Here is an 18,920-nt window from a genome sequence, read left to right as displayed (position 1 = left end):
GGTGCACGGTAGGTCAAGAAGCTGCTAGCATCGAAGAGCCAAGTGCCCTGGGGAGGGGGGGCACTCAGGACAGAGTGAGAGTGAGCCTGTGAGGCAGGTGTGTGTGTGTATGTGAAGTTGTAAGGGATTGGCCCTGATTACCGGCTTCTATGTGTTTTAGTTTTATCCTGGAGAGTTGAGGTTGCTACTAGAAAAGAAAAGTCAGACTTGCCTTTTGGAAAAACTGCTGTTAGCTAGGTGGGTGAGGTGGAGTGAGGAAGGGAAGGGAAGGGGAGGGGAGGGGAGGGGAGGGGAGGGGAGGGGAGGGGAGGGAAGGGAGACAGTGAGTCTTCAATCCAGACCCCACAGTGAAGTCTAAGGGAGGTGGTCAAAGATGGACCACAGTCTCCCAGACAGACAGGAGAGCCAACCATATTGCTGATAGGGTTAAGTAGCAGGAACACTGTCTCGAGCCTCTGGTGGAGTGGGAGCAGCCTGAGTATGCTGGGGTTTCTGAGGAAGCTCCCATCTACAGTGTGGTTCAGCAAGCTGTGGGGACTGCTTGCTCCCTTCCCTTCCCTTTCCTTTCCTTCCCTTCCCTTCCCTTCCATCCCCTCCCCTCCCCTCCCCTCCCCTCCCCTCCCCTTCCCTTCCCTTCCTTTCCCTTCCCATTTTCGAGACAGGGTCTCACTGCATCTCCTTGGCTGGCCTGTAACTCAAAGGGATTCACCAAGGTCTGTCTCCAGGTGCTGGGATTAAAGGTGCATCACCACGCCTGGCTTAGTTTCATTTTCTTGACATAGGGTCCAGGCTTGCTTTAAACTTGTAATCCTCCTGCCTTAACCTTCTGACTGCTGGGATTTCAGGGGTATGCCACCCTGCTTAGCTCAGGGGCCTGTTTTTTGTTTTTTGTTTGTTTGTTTTTGTTTTTTATTTTTAAATAAATGGGTGTGATCTAAAACTTGGTTTGTCCAAAGCAATTGCTTTCATAAGAAACATTCAAAAAGGAAGGTGGGGGAGATAGCTGCATTGGGGTTGTCAGGGGCCTTCTCTTTTCCTACAATCCTGTACACATTAAAGTATGTCTGAAGGACAAGAGAGGCGGAGGGAGAAGAATGTTTGTAGCATCAGTCCTTGTCGGTAGAGATTCAACTCTGAAGTAGTGTAACAGGTGGATTATGGAAGAGAAGCTCCCAGAGGCATTTTCCTTTCTTGAAGACTCTGAAAAGTGCCAACTTCTCTCAATAGATCTCCCTGTAGCATCAAAGCCACAAAAGTAGACTTTGTGGTGTGACAGTGAATAGCAACATTGTAGCACAGTGTGTGGGGAAGGTTTGTGCTGAAGATAAATAGACCTGCAGTTAGCCAGGGGCTCATCCCTGTGGAGTGCTGCCCTTGGGCAGTCTATCTGTCATAGCAACAGTGTCTTTTGGTGGCACAGATGAGTTACAGTGCCAACCCTGGTTTCTTTTGTGTGGCCCAGATTGTTCCTAAATGAGAAAGGTTGTCTTCATTTCCTTCCAAAGCAGACCTGCATTGTGTTTACCTCGTGAGGGTGTCCTACATTCAGGAAGAGCTCAGGACAGCTGGCTCAGGGCATGATGCTCGCCACTTTCCTTTCAGGATCCTGTCCACAGCAGGGAAGTATTTGTCTGACTCCTACAGCCCTCGGAGCCTGGCAGGTTTTCAGGACAGCATCTTGACAGACAAGAAGAGCCCTGCCAAGAACCCATGGCAGGAATATAATTACCTCCAGAAAGATAACCCTGCTGAATATGCCAATTTAATGGAAATACTTTATACCCTCAAGGTATGAGACCAGACCAGCGGCATTCTTACAAATGAAAGCTTTTCCTTGTCACTCACTCTCCCCTGGTGCCAGGTTTTCTGGCTCCGTTTGCAGCCCTGCCGCCATCCCTCTGTCTCCTGTATGTGAGGTTTTAAGGAGCTGGGTTGGAACTCGATGAGATAAGGCTGTAGGACTTGGGTGGATGGGTCTTTTTAATGGATGAAAACCAGACTTGAGAACTGTCGGGCAAGTTTCCTGTATCTCAACTTGTCTATGATACAATGGCAGTGGGGGGGGGGGGTCCCTTCCTGGCTAGTCTTTGAAGCTGACCTTGCCTTTGAGCTTTAGGCTCCCTGGGTCCAGGGCCAAGAGGACTTCCCAGCAATTGGAGTGAGTCACCTAGCTCCTAGGCATGGCCCACAGGTTGTAAGAGGACCGGGGCATCAGGTTCAGAATGCCTTCCCATTGGAGATATATTCCTGTCATAGATATGATCGACAGATCTCCTGATGGGTACAGTGAGGCCATCATGATGTTTCCCCAAATTCTCCCCATCTTTGCACCTTGGCCCACCACTAGCTGCATTTGCGCTTGACAAACATGCTTCTTAAAGCAATTCTATAAACTCATTCATCCATGCTTCTGAGGTTAAGTTAAACCAACTCTGTTTATCTTTATTGCTAATCTGATTTATGTCTGTTGTAATCGGTCCATTTATAATCACAAGAACTAAGGTTACATTTTCCATCCTGTATTTTCTCAGGCTGTGTGGATTCCCGGGACTCACACAGGTCATACATACTCTGGCTTTCAGCCAAGGGCAACTGACGCAACCCCTTTGGGAATCAGAGCTCTGTCCATCACTCCTGTTTATATGTGAGGCCATGGTTCTTTCCCCTCCTCCTCAGTCCCCAAGGGATGGTCACAAGTTAGGTTTTCCCAAATTGCAAATCCATAAACTCATATTGGAACAGAGTCACCTGGAAAGTGACGTCAGCCCTCACGGGTGCAGTATTTTGGAGCTTATGAATCTGTCTGCTCGCCTTTTCCCAGGCTCAGGTTTGGGGACCACTCTTGTAGAAGTGCGCTCCACTTAGGGGTCTGTCAACACTTTTAACTAGATGATGACCTTATTGGGGGCTTACCTGCCTTTGTCTTCCTCTGTCTCAGGAGAAGGGGTCCAGTAACCATAACCTGCTGTCTGTGTCTCGCACAGCCCTGACCCGGCTGAACCAGCAGGCCCACCAGCTGGCTTTCGACTCAGTCTTCCTGCGCATCAAACAGCAGCTGCTGCTCGTCTCCAGGATGGATGTGAGTTCCCACCAACTGCAGTGTCTGTTCTCCTAGGGCCCTCATGTTCTCAGCCTATGCCAGGACTTGTCCCTGCCTGCCATGAGACGCAGGAGCAAACAACCCTGCCGTTGAGGGCAGCAGAGTCACTTGACTTTTCAGTCTCTGGCGGGACGTGAGTTTCTGGGCTGACTTGTAGTTACTCAGCACTATGTGGAACACCATTTCATTAGATGATGCTGATAGCAATTGGTGGGTCCTGTTACTTGAGACAGCATCTTACTAGGTAGCCCAGGCTGGCCCGAATCTCACCATCCCCTACCTCAGTGTCCAAGTGCTGTGATCGCAGGTCAGGTTTATACTGTCGCATCCGCTTTCCGAAGACTCAGTATTCCATGTTACCTTTCCCATCGGCGGGCCCTTTCCCGCCATTTCAAGGAGCTAGGGAGGTTGGGTGCTGCTCTGATGCCCTGACAGTTGTGGCCCTTGAGCAGGAACATGTCTCATGCATGTGCCCTGATCCTGTATGCGATTTGGAGGGAGCTCTGCCTCTCACTCACACATGGGCTCTGTTGTGCTGGTGTGCTGCAACTGTAGGCCACACACCAAGCTCGGTGCTCCACTCTGCTTCCTGATACCTTCCCGCCTGCCCGTCTCAGAATTATCTCACTGCCCTTGCCTCCTTTTCTCTCTCTTCTCTGCTTGTCCCAGTTGCTTTTGGAGGACTTGCGGAGAGCGGTCACATCTGCTGCACTTCCCTGTGTCCTTGGTTCAGATCCCTTTGTTCCCGCTTTGGGTTGCCAGCCTGGTCAGATGTCTCCCCAGCTCCCCAAGTCTGTTTAGGTTCTGCTTTTGTAGAAGAAAATTGTTTGGGAAAGACCCAGCTACATGCTTCTTATAGGGCACAGATCCTTTAAGGGCAAGAACTCTCGTGTTATAATTACAAGGCCTTGGTTTTCTGCTGCCCTCTACAAAGTATGTCAAGAGTCCCTGTATAACCTTGGTCAAGTCTCAGACCCTGTCTGGTTCTAAAAATCTCTGTCCATAAAATGACTTTTACAAACCGCATCACTTTGGATTTGATTCCACCCTGGGACTCCAGTTTCTCTCTGTGAGGTCTACTGTAGCTGGCATTTGGACTTCCAGCACTGAGAGCTGCGTTGGAGGGGATGTGGGCACATCTTCAGTGCCTGCTTCCTCTGCCTCCCCTGAGCGGTGTGGAGACAGTAGCTTCCATCCTGTGGATAGTTGTAGCAGATTTTAGCACAGCATGGCCACAGTGGATGGGGTGGTTTTGTTTGTTTGGTTTAAGCTTGGTTTTGGTTTCTTGAGACAGAGTTTCTCAGTATAGCCCTGGCTGTTCTGAAACTTGCTCTGTAGACCAGACTGGCCTCAAACACACAAAGATCTGCCTTGCCTCTGTCGCCGAGTGCTAAGATTAAAGGCATGCACTACTACTGCCCACAGAGTTTAATAAATTATACTTTTCTTCCCTTCTGTGAATCTGCATTCTGATATGTACATTATAAATATATATGTATAAGATATACATCTGATATATATCAGATGGGGCAGGTATATACACATATATGTATATATAATAAAATAAATATATAAATATTTATATTTACACAACTATTTGAAATTTATTTTTATTTTATGTGTATATGTGTGCACGTGTGAGCATGTACTATGTGTGTAAAGTGCCCATAGAGGCCAGAAGAGGGCATTGGATCCCCTGGAACTGGAATTATAGATGGTTATGAACCACTCTGTGGGTACTGGGAACTGCACCTGGTCCTGGGAAGAGCAGCCAATGCTCTGACCACTGAGCCATCTCCATCTCTGCAGGTTAATCTCAGTTTGTCTCAGCTCCTAAATGTGGAGTTGCGGGCACGCACCTTAGCTGTGTTCTCATTTTCTAAGAGAAAGGGCTTAATGGAGTCTTTAAAGTAAACAGTATGTATATATTCATCTTCAGAAGCACACTCAACACTAGAAAATGCAGAGTTAAAGCTAGAGGAAATCCCTTAAAAATGTGAGTGTAAACATCTGATGTCCAACAAGCCCAATCAGTACCCTGCTCACTCAAGTGTGTCTCAGCCTAGGTAAGTGTCTAAAGCAGTGGCTCCAACGACACTTGTATGTGTTATATGTGTTGTCTTTACAAGAGTGTTGCACACCTTTGATCCCACTCAGAAGGCAGTGGCCAGCAGAGCTCTGAGTTCAAGGCCAGCCTGGTCTACAGAGTGAATGCCATGTCAGCCATGGCTATATAGTGAGACTTTGTCTCAAAAGCTAAATCAAAAAAAAAAAAAAAAAAACCCCAAAAACAAAAAAAAAGCAGCATGAGGTGAGCATGCAGACCAAGTCTGTCTGACTTTAACTAAGTAAAGGTGAAGGGGACCCAAATGAGAAGGTGGGGCTGGGCTCCACGCTCACGGCAGGCACATGGCCCACTGAGCCGTCCTGCTGGCTTGTGCTCTTGCAGCTTTATCTTGTCACCATTTGTGATGTTGGCCACACGTCACCAGCTGTTGTCTTACTGTCACTCTGAAACAGTCTCCCTCCCTTCCTTTTGCCTCCATTCCTGCATCCCAGAGTTCCTTGTTGTGGTTCGTAGCCCAGGTGCTGGGATCCCTGCCTTTTGTTCATGCTGGGACACTGGGATAGACCAGAGTAGCCTGGAGGTTAGAAGGATTGTGTGGGAGCCAGTGTCCAGCACACACTACAAAGGTAAACACTCAGACTGGAGGATTTGAAAGTAAAACCTGGGTCACTGGTGTTTGTGTTGAACGTTTGCTGGTAAATTGTATTGCCCCTTTGTATTTTAAGACTATTAACCAACACCATATTCAATTCAGAATAGATTATTGACGTTTCCCTGTGTTGCCTGCTGACAGATGAGTAGAAAAGCCCTTTTGAAGTGCAGTATAAATAAATCTCCAACAATTAAGAAACCATCCACACCATTTCCGCAGCGCCTTCCTCAGTGAGCCTTTCCAGCTCAGGTCACCCACTGACCCCTCCCGAACCTTTCAGCTCACTCCCCTCCCTCCATGCCTGACTGTTCTCTTTAGGCTCCTTCTGCTTCCTCTCAGAAGCCTTCCTCGGGCCTCCAACTCACAGAACTTGGCCTCTTGAGGGATGGTGGTGACGATGGTCTTTGCTATGTCTCATTTCTCACCCCCGGCCTGCTCCACAGTGCCACTTCTGGACCTCCTTCATGACCACAGCCTCCTGCTTCAGGTTTCCACCATCTCTGGAGTGTTTTTAACACTTTGCTCACTCCCACTATCCCTCAGAGAGGTGGCTGCGTGCAGTTTCACAGAGTATTGCTCTGATATCCTCTCTCAGCCTTCCTATGCTCCCCAGGGCATCACCCCACCCACCTCTCTCTCTCTTTGTGTGTGGTGTGTGACTATTTACTTTTTGAGACAAGATCTCATTATGTAGCCCTGACTGGCCTGGAACTTATTATGTAGGCCAGGCTAGCCTCAGACCCATAGATTCCTGCTGGTATTCAAGGTGTGTGCCACCATGTCTGACTTTGAGAGTCTGATTTTTATTACAAAAATTCTTATATATGCAAAGTAGAGAGAGGAGGATGGGAAGCTCATTCCATCTCCATGATGACCAGCTCTGGAGCACCCTGTTTTATCTAAAATAAGGGCTATAGGAAGGATAGTATTATTACTATTATTATTTAAATGATTTTATTAATAATAAAATATTAATATTGTTATTATAATTATTAGTGTGTGTGTGTGTGTGTGTGTGTGTGTGTGTGTGTGTGTGTGTGTGATGCATGTGCAAGTGCGGGTACATGTGTGCTACAGTCTTTATGTTGAGGCCAGAGAATAGCTTTGTGGAGTCAGTTTTTTCCTTCCACCTTTATGTGAGTTCCAGGACTCAAACTCAGGTTTGGTTTGGGTGGAAAGCACCTTACTTGTTGCCATCTCTCTGGTCTCCCAAAACACTTTCTCAATATCACTCATCTGTGTTCTTGTAGATGACACTGTTTGGATCAGGAGTCAGTACTCTGCACAGTGAGACTATCTTCCATTTCTCCTCCTCCCTCATTTCTCCTTCACCCTTTCCCTTCCCTGTGGTCCTCTTCCTGGCCACCCCATCTTCCCCTAGAAAGTTATTTGTTGACTAAGGTTCCTGTTCCAAGGCTGGCGTCCGAAGATGTTCATTCTCTTTCCATTCTTACTTCTGCACCTTCACACTTGCCTACACCCTGAGGCACATCCTTCCCTTAAGCTCGTGTACCTCTCAACTCTTGCACCTCACACAGCCCCCTCTGTGCCAGCCTGTCTCTGGGCACACACAAGAGAGAGTAGAGAACAGGCTGAGAGGATGGGGTAGGGAGGAGCAGGGCATCCAGCCATCTTACTTCCTCAGTAGCTTCTGAGACAAGGGCAAAGGCTAGCATGAGACACTGAGCATCATGGGTACAAGGTAAGTGTCATAGTCAGTATTCTACTGCTGCGAAGACCAAGGCAACTCTTCTAAAGGAAAGTATTTGACTGGGGCTTGCGTCTGGTCTCAGAGGTTTGGTTCAATGTCGTCATGGTAGGGAGTATGGAGGCAGGCAGGCAAGCATGGCTCAGGAGCAGTAGCTGAGAGCTTTACATCCTGATCCACAGGCAACAGGCAGAGCTGCTGGGCCCAGCCTTGACTTTTGAAACATTAAAATCCACCCCCAATGACACACTTCCTTCAACAAAGCCCCACCTTCTAATCCTTCTAATTCTTCTCAAGCAGTACACCAACTCAGAACTAAATATGCAAATATATGAGATTGAGGGCCATTCTCACTGGACTTGTACAGTAAGTGTGGGTAGGTAGAGTGTCCCTGTAAAGTGGATTTGGAGCAGTGGATGTAGGAATGTTGATGGAGCACTTTCCTAGCATTGGTGAAGCTTTGTGTTCAGTCTCCAACACCACATGATTAGGTATTTACAAACCAAGTACTTGGGAGGTAGAGCAGGAGGATCAGGGTCATCTTTGGCTACCTGGTGAATTTAAGGCCAGCCTAGGATTTATGAGACTCCCGTCTCAAACAAACAAACACTCAAACAAAAGTGGACGGGGGTTAGTTGGGATGAGTGAGCTATTTGAATAAAAAGGTTCTCGGACAAGGACAAGGAATCTAGAAAATGAGAAGGATTAGGGCAGGGAAGAAGAGAAGCAATACCCTTCAAGGAAACAGAAAGTGGGTAGAGTTGGCAGTTAGAGTAGAGGCTTGCTGAAACCTAGCCTGGGCCAAGAGCCCTGGGGTAGCTTTGTCATTCCATTCCGGGAATGCTACTTAAAGGATCAAGCAACCGGATCGTCGGGCACCAGGTGGCTTCTAAGAGCCGTCACACTGTGACCTCGAAGGTTACTCCTGGATGCCAGCCAGAAAGGGCTTGTTCTCCAGGGAGGCATCAAGAACCTGGGTTTCTCTGAAAGGCGCGCCAAGATGAGGCTGTGGGCACATGTGTGCTGATGGGGTGCCTGCTTTCAGCTTGCCAGGAAGTGCCTGCAGCAGTGTCAGAGATGTTCCCACTTCAAATAGGAAGAGCTGCATGGGTGCCGAGGTCATCCCCTTACAGAGGGTCACCTGACAGACAGGACAGTTGTTCAGGTTTCCTCCAAGTCGTGGGTTAGTCCAGAAGTACCCGGAGAAGGCTGCACGTCCTCACTCGAGACAGGATGGCTGTGTTGAGTGAGGCTGGGCTGTTCTGTGCAGCATGGGGCTTACGGGGCCTCCCTCCCAAGAGGACCAGTCTTCATGCTTTCTCTGAGAAAGAGCACAGAGGTTCCCAGCCACTTTAGAGTTCCAAAGGCTAAGGTTATTGAAGTCACAGTGGAGTTTTGCATGGGGACCCCATCATTTAAGCACAGACAGAAGGCTGTCTAACTCAGTGTGTGTTCCTAGAGGGATAAGCAGAAGGGAGCAGTGTCTATCTGATAGTGGTGCTAAGAAAGTGAATGCTCCTCTATAGGCTGAGAGAGAGGTTTGTACTTTATGGTGGACTTCCAGGACATTCAAAGAGATGTCCCTGGCCTGCTGAGTGGTATTAGGCCTCCAGATCAGCTCTGCCCATGATGACTCTGCCAGGAAGGGCTACCCGGCTCTCTGTGTGCTCTCACAGTGTACCTTCTGGGCACCTTGCTTCCTGGTAGCAAGTTGCTGATTGCTTCTTGTCTCCTTCCAGAGCTGGAACACAGCTGGCATTGGCGAAACCCTGACAGACGATCTGCCTGCCTTCAGCCTCACACCTCTTGAGTACATCAGCAACGTAAGAGCTCCAAGGTGGTCTCTGCATGTCATAGCTCACCTTGCCCTCTGATTCCCTTCTGGAAGCCATCAACTGGTCTGTGCTGCATGGCCCTGGTTTGGGAAAGTCTTTATTCAGATCCTGGCAAATAAAGCAGAGCCACTGCCTGCCACAGATGCTAGGACACTGCCACACCCGCCCTACTCTTCCACTGTGAACTGTAATAGAAGGAAGTGCCAGAAATGGGCGCAGGTGGCATCGTGCCTGTCTCGTCCACTTGCAACAAATGCTGGATTAGCTTTGGGTTTGCCCTGACTGTCTTACAACTTTCCCTTTTGTGATTCTGCACCAGCCAAGAAGGTTCTGCCGCCTTTGTTTTCTAGTGTGTGAAAATTACAATGTAATTTTCTCCCTAGACTATAGTTATGAATGCCAACTTCCAAATATAGTTCCTTCTTTCTCCAGGATAAGCCATCTTGGAGGGAGAGAAACAGAACCAGGTGCAAGCCCAAGAGATAAGACTTGAGTGTCCTTCCAACATTAGCACTTTCCTATTACGAGCAGCAGTGAGAACCGAATTACACAGTATTTTCAGTCTTTAGTACGCACTGTCTCATTTTAGGACATTGCAGCCAATGAAGAGAAGGATGAATCAGCAGGGTGGAACAGGCCTCCATAGTCTGTGTGTGTACGTGTGCGTGTGCGTGTGCGTGTGCGTGTGCGTGTGCGTGTGCGTGTGCGTGTGTGTGTGTGTGTGTGTGTACATGTGGAGGCCAGCTAGCCCCCTTGGTTTTAGAGACCATCTCTACTGAGACCAGGTGCTCCCTGACTGAGCTAGTCTAACTGGTTAACAGGCTCCAGATCTGTCTATCTGTTTCCTCGGCCCTGGGATTATAGGCATGCACCACTATACCTGACTTTTCACATGGGTGCTGAGGGGAGCACTTGGGTTCCCTTGGACTTTGCAGCAGTGCTTCCTGGGTGAGCCCTCCCCTGCCTTTTAGTGCTTGCTTCTGAAGTGTCCCATAAGGAGTATCACCTCACGCTGGTGCAAACCCAGGTTTAGCAGTTTTGTTTCTCATGAACGAACTCTTTGAGCAATTACCTTGGTTTGTCAGTGTCGGGCTGAAAGTGCTGTCTTTTATTTCAGATTGGGCAGTACATCATGTCCCTGCCCCTGAATCTTGAGCCATTTGTGACTCAAGAGGACTCTGCATTAGAGTTGGCCTTACATGCTGGGAAGCTGCCATTCCCTCCTGAGCAAGGTAAGAGGACCAGGAAGCCATAGCACTGCTGTCCAGAGAGGGAGCAGTGTGTGCCTGCCATCTAGGGTTTAAAAGATCCACCATTAGCACTTCAGCCGTAAATCTCTATAAACTCCTCTCGCTGTTGTTGTCAAATGTAGAACAGAAAAGGTGACTCACATCTATAATCCCAGTGAGTGGGAGACTGAGGCAGGAAGACCACTGTAAGCATGAGGCCAGCCTAGGATACATAGTAAGTCCCAGATCAACCTGGACTGAAAAATAAGATCTTCTTCCCAAAAAATAGTCAAAAGAAAACAAAGTCAAACAAAAACCACATCTTTATGTACCATGTAATGGGAACAAAGAAAGACTGAGTGCCCTCTCTAGAGAACTGTGGCAGGGATGAAGTCCGGCCAGGATTAGAGAAAGAGCTGTCTTACTTTGCTCTGCACAGAGTGCACTGGGAACCAGCAGAGGGTCCTGCAGGGAGTCCACAGTACCCACAGCTGGGGAGGCAGAGGCAAGAACATCCTGGAGTCTTGGCAACTACTGGTTACAATGTGTTCACCGGGATGTGCACCTCTCCTGCTCTCTGGGAGCTAGCAGATAAGCTGCCACCCAATAGCAGGGTGTGCTGGTCCTCATAAGCAGCCTCTCCCCGTGTCCTGTGCTATCCCTTTGCCTGCAGCTGCTTCCACATGTCCCTCCATCTCCAAACTGATAAGGCAAACATGCTATAGGGTAGGTGCTTCCTTCTACTTGCTACAACGTTGAGGCCTGACAATGTTGAGCAGGGGATGCCTACTTGCTGATCAAAAATGATCTGAACTTCTCATATTGAGTTTGTTTTTTTGAGTATGGAATGTAAAAGATTGAGCTGCTTCTTCGGAGTAGCACAGTGAAGATAGAGTCAACGTTGGAAGGTTAAGTCGAACTTCAGGTGTCTCATCTCATGGGTGCTGTGTCGTGTGTGTGGCTGATAAGGACTGAAGGCTGCTCTGGGTCCCTTGGAAGGAACATCGTGCTGTTCTGTGTTCTACCTGCTGCACTGCATCAGGGCGAGCATGGTGTTTGTCCCCAGGACACGGAGGGATGGCCACATATCAGCTGCTCACTTAACAGATGTTTGCTAATCATTTGCTAACTGTGGGCAGCTAGGATGACTTCACCAAAGTACGTGTCAACAGTACTTACAAATATGACAGTGTCAACAGCATTAATCCAGATATTTTGGTTTTGTTTGTTTCTTGTTTTGAGACAGGGTTCATGTAGCCCAGGCTGGCCTTACACTTGCTGTGTAATCAAGGATGGCTTAAGCTCTTGATCCTCCTACCTCCAGCTCCCCAGTGATAGGATTAAAGACGTGGACCACCGTGCCAGCAATGTTTTGTCATTTTCCCTCTCTCTTCCTTCCTTCCTTCCTTTTTCTTTTTTCCTATTTTCTTCTCTAGTGATGGTAGTGGTGGGTGGTGGGTGATGGTGGTGGAGCCGGTGTGTGTGTGTGTGTGTGTGTGTGTGTGTGTGTGTGGTGCTGGGATTGAATCTAGAGACTTGAGAATGCTAGCAAGCTTTTTACTACCAAACTGCATTCCCAGCCAAAATATTATTCATATTGAGGGGAGTAAGTAGTATACGTGGGTGTGTGTGTGCATGCTCATGTGGAGTTCAGAGGACAGTTTGTCAGTTCTCTCTTTCTACTATGGGATCCATGTGTTGAACTTAGGTCTTAGGCTTGTCAAGCACTGCTTCACCTTGCCAGCCCCCTGAAAAATTAAACATCCAGAAAACAGGAAAGAATTGCACAGTGAATGTTCATATGGAGTCTGGTCAGTTCTAAATTGGCTTGTTTGTTTGTTTGTTTGTTTGTTTGTTCATTTGTTTTTTGAGACAAGGTCTCTCTCTTTAGCCCTGGCTGTCCTGGAACTCATTTTGTAGATCAGTCTAGACACGAACTCATCTGCCTGCCTCTGCCTCCTGAGTGCTGGCATTAAAGTCATGTGCTACTGTGCCTGACTTTCATTTCTAGAATTTAACATTGCCAGTTTAAGGAACAGGATGGTACCGACCTGATATTGGATGCCCATTGTCTCAGGATCTAAGAAGCAGGAGGGTCACAAGGTCAAGATTATCTGGGTTGTATATCAAGTTCCAAGACACAGACCCTGTCTCAAAAACCAAATCAGTAACAGTGGACCAGCTTCCAAACAGACCAAAATCCCCACAGTGAACAGCCATTAGGAACTTTCCCCTTGGGTAATTAACTATGTTCTTTTTATTTTTGTTAGGGTTTTGAGAAGTACTTTTGCTGTGTAGCCCAGGCTGTCTTAGAACCTTGTGCCTACATCTACTAAGTGCTGGGATTGTAGGTGTAGGACCACACTCCTCAATAAAAGGGCTTTTCCTAAATAATAAATACATCGGAGGCTTAAAAACCTTTGCAAGGGTTACCAATATGACACAGCAGACAGCAGTGCTTGCTCTCGGGCTCATTCAGTGCTCAAATCCCACAAGAAAGAACTGACTCCCAAGAGTATTTTCTGTCCATTGCATAGACGTCATGGCATGCATGCATCTGCACATACATAATAAACAATAAGGCTAAACATGTATAAGAACACTTTTATAAGTGCTTTGCACATAAGAAAATGGAACTTTAAGTATCTTCGGGATCTCTCTGTCTCCATCACACACATGGAGGCCAGTGTGGACTACATAGTTAACCCTTTCTCAAAATATCAACCAGCAAGAAGTGAGAGCAATTTCCTACCCATAGATAATGCCCTCAGCCTGCTAGGGACTACTCTGTCTCCCCTGCAGCCACACACAGCCTTTTTCCAAGTACAGTCTCGAATGTGCTTTACCACTTTTACTCATTTAGTTGGTTTTTTTTTCTTTCTTTTTTCTTTTTTCTTTTTTTTTCCAGAGCTGAGAACAGAACCTAGGGCCTTGCGCTTGCTAGGCAGGCTCTCTACCACTGAGCTAAATCCCCAACCCCTAGTTGTTTTTTTAAAAAGATTTATTTTATATGTGTGAGTACACTGTTGCTCTCTTTAGAAACACCAGAAGAGGGCATCAGATCCCATTACAGATGGTTGTGAGCCACCATGTGGTTGCTGGGAATTGAACTTAGGACCTCTGGAAGAACAGTCAATGCTCTCAACCACTAAGCCATCTCTCCAGTCCATTGTTTAGTTTTTTGAGACAAGGACTTGCTGTAGCGTCTTGGCTGGCCTGGTATTCTTAAAGCATTCCAAATGTGATACCATGTTTTGCTTGAAAGTTTTTGTTAAGGTTGCTGCTATTAAAGTCATCATCATTATTTTGTTCCTTTTGAAAATGATGAGTCTCATTCCTGGATATTTCCCTTGCTTGTTTCTTTGAGGCTGGGTATTGTATAGCACAGGCAGGCCTCACACTACATAGCCACTGATGACCTTGAGTTCTTGGTCCTCCTGCCTTCCCCTCCCAAGTGCTGAGATTACAGGCATGTGGCCCATGTGTGGTTTCAGTGATAGTGGAGTTCAAACCCAGGCCTGGTATATGGGAGGCCCTCTACTGACTGAGCTAAGTTCCCAGTCCTCCTGAACACTTTTTTTTTAATGTATTAATTTTTATTTTGTGTACACCACATGTGTCTAGTTCTCAGTGAGAGCAGCAAGTGCCCTTATCTGCTGAGCCATCTTTCCAGCCCTCTCCTGAACACTAACTTTAAAAACGGTTTTGTGCTTTCTGTTCAGAACACTCTCCCCTCCCGTGCATTTGGCGAGTGGCCCATTTGTCTCTGGGAAGCCTGAGCTGACTGCCTAGATTCTGTTGTGACATCAGTCTCTGAACATCCTTTTCTGGAAAGCTGGCTCTGCTGTGCTTGGAGCCTCTTCCTTCCTGGCTGAAGTGTACCCAGGACAGCCTGAGCTGTCTAGACCAGCAGGGACCTGGTCGATCCAGACTTGTCCGATCCCCAAGAAACTGCAAGAAACTGCCCCTCATCCTCAGGCGGTGCTGCACTTTGGCCTCGTCTTCTTGCTCGCACAGCTCTCTCCTGAGGCACCAGCCATGGTGTCCTCTGTCCTGTTTGCATACATTTTTTAGGAGCCCCTATGTATAACTGTGGCTCCCACGGCAGCTCTGTGGAGGCAGGGCTCCTGTTACCTTCTGTACAGATGGTCTCAGGGAGGCTGGGCCCTTGGCTCCATAGAGGTGGTCTTTTGAGCCTAGTCTTGGTTCCAGCATGGCACCTGTCTTATGTGTCACCTCTTGGCTCCCTTAGTGTGCCCTTCTATCTTCACTTTGAGTCTCTCATCTTTCTAGGGTCCCCCTCTGCCTGCAGAAGCCCTGGCCTCTATGGCTTGATTTGGTTCCCAGACGTATGGGGTTTGGGAAGCTGCACCGGAATGACTCCTTTTCTCATCTCTCCTCATCTCTCCTCGTCTCTGTGTCATCAGTTTCCCATGCCTACTTCCCACTGAGCCCGTTAGTTCTCTGGTACATGAGGGTATGTAGCATTTCCTGGGAGTCAGGACTCCCTTAGAGGTGACATTTCCTGGGCAGATAATATATATATATATATATCTCCTCCTTCAGGGGAAGAACTTCCTGAGTTGGACAACATGGCTGACAACTGGCTGGGCTCTATAGCTAGAGCCACCATGCAGACCTATTGTGATGGGATCCTCCAGATCCCAGCGGTGACCCCGCATTCCACCAAGCAGCTGGCTACAGACATCGGTAAGTGCCCAGGGGCCAGGCAGGAGGAGAGAAGCAAGTTTGACTTCCCTGTTGGTCTCCAGGAATGTTACCCCCAAAGCTCCTCCTAACTGTAATTCTGGAGTTTGTGGGGTGAAGCTGTGTAGAGGGATTCTGGAAGGCTGTGGAGATGCATTGGAATGAGCAGGCAGCCTGGCCCTGCCTGGTCTTCTGCTCACTGACATAGTAATTACCAACCTAACTAACGTTTATGGCGTGCTAACTGCATACCAAGCATGTCAGACACTGAAGCAAGCATGTACCCATTGTGTTACACAACGCTGTAGGTAGGTAAAGTTGTGTGACAAGGCCACATGCTAGGCTCATCTATAGTCCCCATCCTGCCCCAGGTCAGAGGGCATGGCTTCCCCACTCCCTCCTCCTAGGGTTTTAAGTGGTCTGGAGAGAGGGTGGAGGAACCTTAACAATCAGCTCCCCAGAGACTCATCCCAGCTGTGACCTGGGTGACTGTAGGGCTGAGCCAGGTCTACTTCTGTTTGTTTTACTGATGAAGAATTAGAAGCAAGGTTTAGCCCTTGGAGTTCCAGAGTGGTTAGTGATGGGGCCAGCCTACAATCCACCTGCCCTGAATCCCTCACTCTTCTTTTATCAGCCTGGCTTTGGCTCTTGCCAGAGGCACCACCACCTTTCAATGATTTTTCTAGGCACAGGCATTCAGAGGTGGGTAAGGAAATTCAGATACTCTTTGGTATGCCTGGCTGGTACAGGCAAGAACATGGAGGAGGCACTGGGAGCAGGGTGGTGATGGGGGGGTGCATGAGATGCTGGGATTGCCCCTATAGTTCAGCAGTCCATGCCATTCCTCTTCTTCCCTCCCTGCTTACTCTACATTATTTGAGCACCTACTGTGTGCCATCTGCAGTGCTAGGGAATGGCACACAGTAGGGCTTAGAGTGTTTCTTTACCTACAAAGCATAAAGAAGTGAGGTTTGGACTGGGAAGGATGTTGAACAGTGAGACCTGTAGCAAGGAATGGGAGACATTCACATAAGAACATATTGCTGGCCAAACACAGTGTCATGGCAGACTAGGGCCTCCTGGTTTTAGCACTGAGCTGGACCCAAGGAAAACCTGTCCTGACCTGGAGCACAGAACTAGACAAAGAAGAGGTGAACCCAGGTAGCAGTCAGAAGGTCAGGAGGACCGGGGGCCTGACTGGTGCTGCCCCTTCCAGGCCTTCTGTGTGGAGAGAGGAGGAAGGAGATGTGACTTGCCCATGCAGTGACCCCTCCAACACAACAGACACTTCTGAGGCCTCTTTGCCTTCTCACCTCATCCCTGCTGCCTGGTGGGTCCTGTCTGCATGCGCAGGGTTGGTAAAGGTGGCACCCCTGGCTGCAGCTGGGTGTTCTGTTCTGACAGAACTGTCCGGTGATTAGAACCCAATGCTGCATTTTAGAATTATTGACCCCTAGACGTCTGTCTGTAGGTCTGTCTGTCGGCCTGTCTGTCTCTCCTTCTCTTGAGACAGGGTCCCACTGGGTAGTCCTGACTGACCTAAAACTCACTATGTAGGCTGGCTGTCCTTGAACCCACAGAGCTCCACCTACCTCTGCCTTTTGAATGGTAAAGGTGTATACAACCATGCTCAGCTAGGTCTCTCTTCACTGTCGTGTTCAACTTGATTTGGGCTTGGGCTAATAAGCCTGCATGAACTAGTTGTCAGGGGTGAGCTGGGGAATGGAGCCTACATGATACCAGGTCACCACCTGTGACACCAGCCTTCTGTTTAGGGTGAGGTTCCCAGGGGAAATCTTGGTTGTTCAAGAAGCCCATGTTTCCCAGGCCCTTTGCTTCTCCACATGCTGGTGAACGTACTGGGGGATGGGATGTAGGGGAGGGCAGCAGCTACCTTTTACACTGGTGTTCAAAGAATAGGGAAGTGGAAGGGGGCAATGCTGAATGGTTCTTCATTAAATTACAGTTCCAGGGCTTGGGTCATATGGACAGTCCAGTTTAAACCTGTTGGAAAATGGCCCCACAGTCCCCAGTGAAGGGGACTTGCAGGGGGAGCAAGGGAGCACCCAATATTAGGGGCCTTGGGATCCCCATGCACTACACTGCTGAGCCTGTCTCCTCCTCACCCACAGACTATCTGATCAACGTGATGGACGCACTGGGCCTGCAGCCATCACGCACCCTCCAGAACATTGCGACACTCTTGAAGGCCAAGCCCGAGGAGTATAGACAAGTCAGCAAAGGCCTTCCACGCCGCCTCGCAGCCACAGTGGCCACCATGCGTGGTGTGAATTATTGACCAATCCTGAGAGGAGCACCCAGGCAGGGTCAGGACTGGTGTCTCTCAGAATGGATTCATTCTCAGTATCTGCCAGTGTTGGGGCTGTGTGTGTGTGTGTGTGTGTGTGTGTGTGTGTGTGTGTGTGTGTTAACTGAAAGAAAGGCTATACTCCAGGCATGGTGGTACATGTCTATAATCCCTTGGGAGACAGGGGCAGGAAGATTACTGTGAGTTTGACATCATCCTGGACTAGAGTGATACCCAATCTCTACAAGAAAAAGAAGTAAATGTAAATGAGAAATAATGTATTATTTATCAGAAAAAATTTTTCAGATGATTTTTAAAAATAACCTTAAGTAGGCTTAATAAACACCATGAAATGGGGCAAAGGGTGTGTCCTTCTCTGGTGATGTCTAAGTGCTCACACACTGAGCAGGGTCTGAGAACACTGAGATGGCCAGGGCTTCACCAGTTCGGAGGGAGCAGAGGGAGGAACAGTGAGCAGGTAGACCAGAAGGCCAAGGCCCAGGCAGAGGCTGTCAAGTGGGACGAGGTGAGCACCAGAGGCTGGGGTGACGGTCTACAGCAAGGAGCAAGAGGGGAGTCCCACCAGGAAGAAGCACAGAACAAGTGCAGAGGTCAAGTTCAACTAGAGTGGCTGGAGAAGAAGGCAGCAGACATTTGGGTTAGAGAGGAATGGAGCCAAATCATGCAGGATCTTACAGCTGTGGTGAGAACTTCGGTTTCACTTTGCCGTTTTGTTTTATCTTAGTGTACAGGATCCTGCAAATCTCATCTCCTCCTTTTTTATCCATTCGGTCTAGGCCTCTGTACCTGACAAGGCTGTGTTCGCCTTATGTGTAACAGAAAATAACACTGAGGTGACTTAGGGCCTGGACAGAGGAGGAGCCTTTGCCAGTGCTCAGGACAGGTGAACCTGGCAGTGTGACTGCCATACCTGTGCTCAGGAGGAAACCATGGGACGGGTTGGAGAGATATGACTCTGTTCTACCAGGCAATCAGCAGTGCTCCACCAGCCCCCTGCTGACTTGTAAGCCATATTGGCCACTTCTTGGCCACAAGGTATGTCCCCAGCTGCAGGGGATGCTGGGAAAGTGTTGGGGCTGGGCGGGACCTGCTTCGGTATTTCTCAGCTTAGTCCTTTCCACATTTCGAGTCAAATAACTTTGTTGGGAAACTGTTCTTTCCATGAGCCTAGCTTCTGTTCACTAGCTGCCAAGAGCACAGCTCTAGGGGATGTTGGTACTAATTTTTTTTTTTCGCACTATTTTACTGGATTTTTTAAAAAAGATTTATTTATTTATAGGAATACACTGTAG

The 18,920-nt window shown here is 48.3% G+C and overlaps 1 protein-coding gene across 2 annotated transcripts in view; it reads left to right on the top strand.

Annotated features, from left to right (window-relative positions):
* The window catches only part of Cog7 (component of oligomeric golgi complex 7), a 59,659-nt gene extending 41,690 nt beyond the window's left edge, over positions 1–17,969 (top strand). Inside the window, exons 12-17 of one of the 2 annotated variants that reach the window (XM_039107165.2) lie at positions 1,603–1,789; positions 2,939–3,079; positions 9,268–9,351; positions 10,481–10,595; positions 15,159–15,302; positions 17,432–17,969. In XM_039107165.2, coding sequence (XP_038963093.1) covers positions 1,603–1,789; positions 2,939–3,079; positions 9,268–9,351; positions 10,481–10,595; positions 15,159–15,302; positions 17,432–17,598 — 838 coding nt within the window. In that variant the 3' untranslated portion in view covers positions 17,599–17,969. The remainder of the gene's footprint in view (positions 1–1,602; positions 1,790–2,938; positions 3,080–9,267; positions 9,352–10,480; positions 10,596–15,158; positions 15,303–17,431) is intronic. The other variant, NM_001033889.2, reaches the window with a different exon arrangement.
* The last annotated feature ends 951 nt before the right edge of the window (positions 17,970–18,920 follow it).

The sequence above is a fragment of the Rattus norvegicus genome, chromosome 1, assembly GCF_036323735.1.
Source record: "Rattus norvegicus strain BN/NHsdMcwi chromosome 1, GRCr8, whole genome shotgun sequence".
Classification (NCBI taxonomy): Eukaryota; Metazoa; Chordata; class Mammalia; order Rodentia; family Muridae; genus Rattus; species Rattus norvegicus.
Note: the sequence above shows the minus strand (reverse complement) of the source record. Positions and strands in the feature narration are given on the sequence as shown.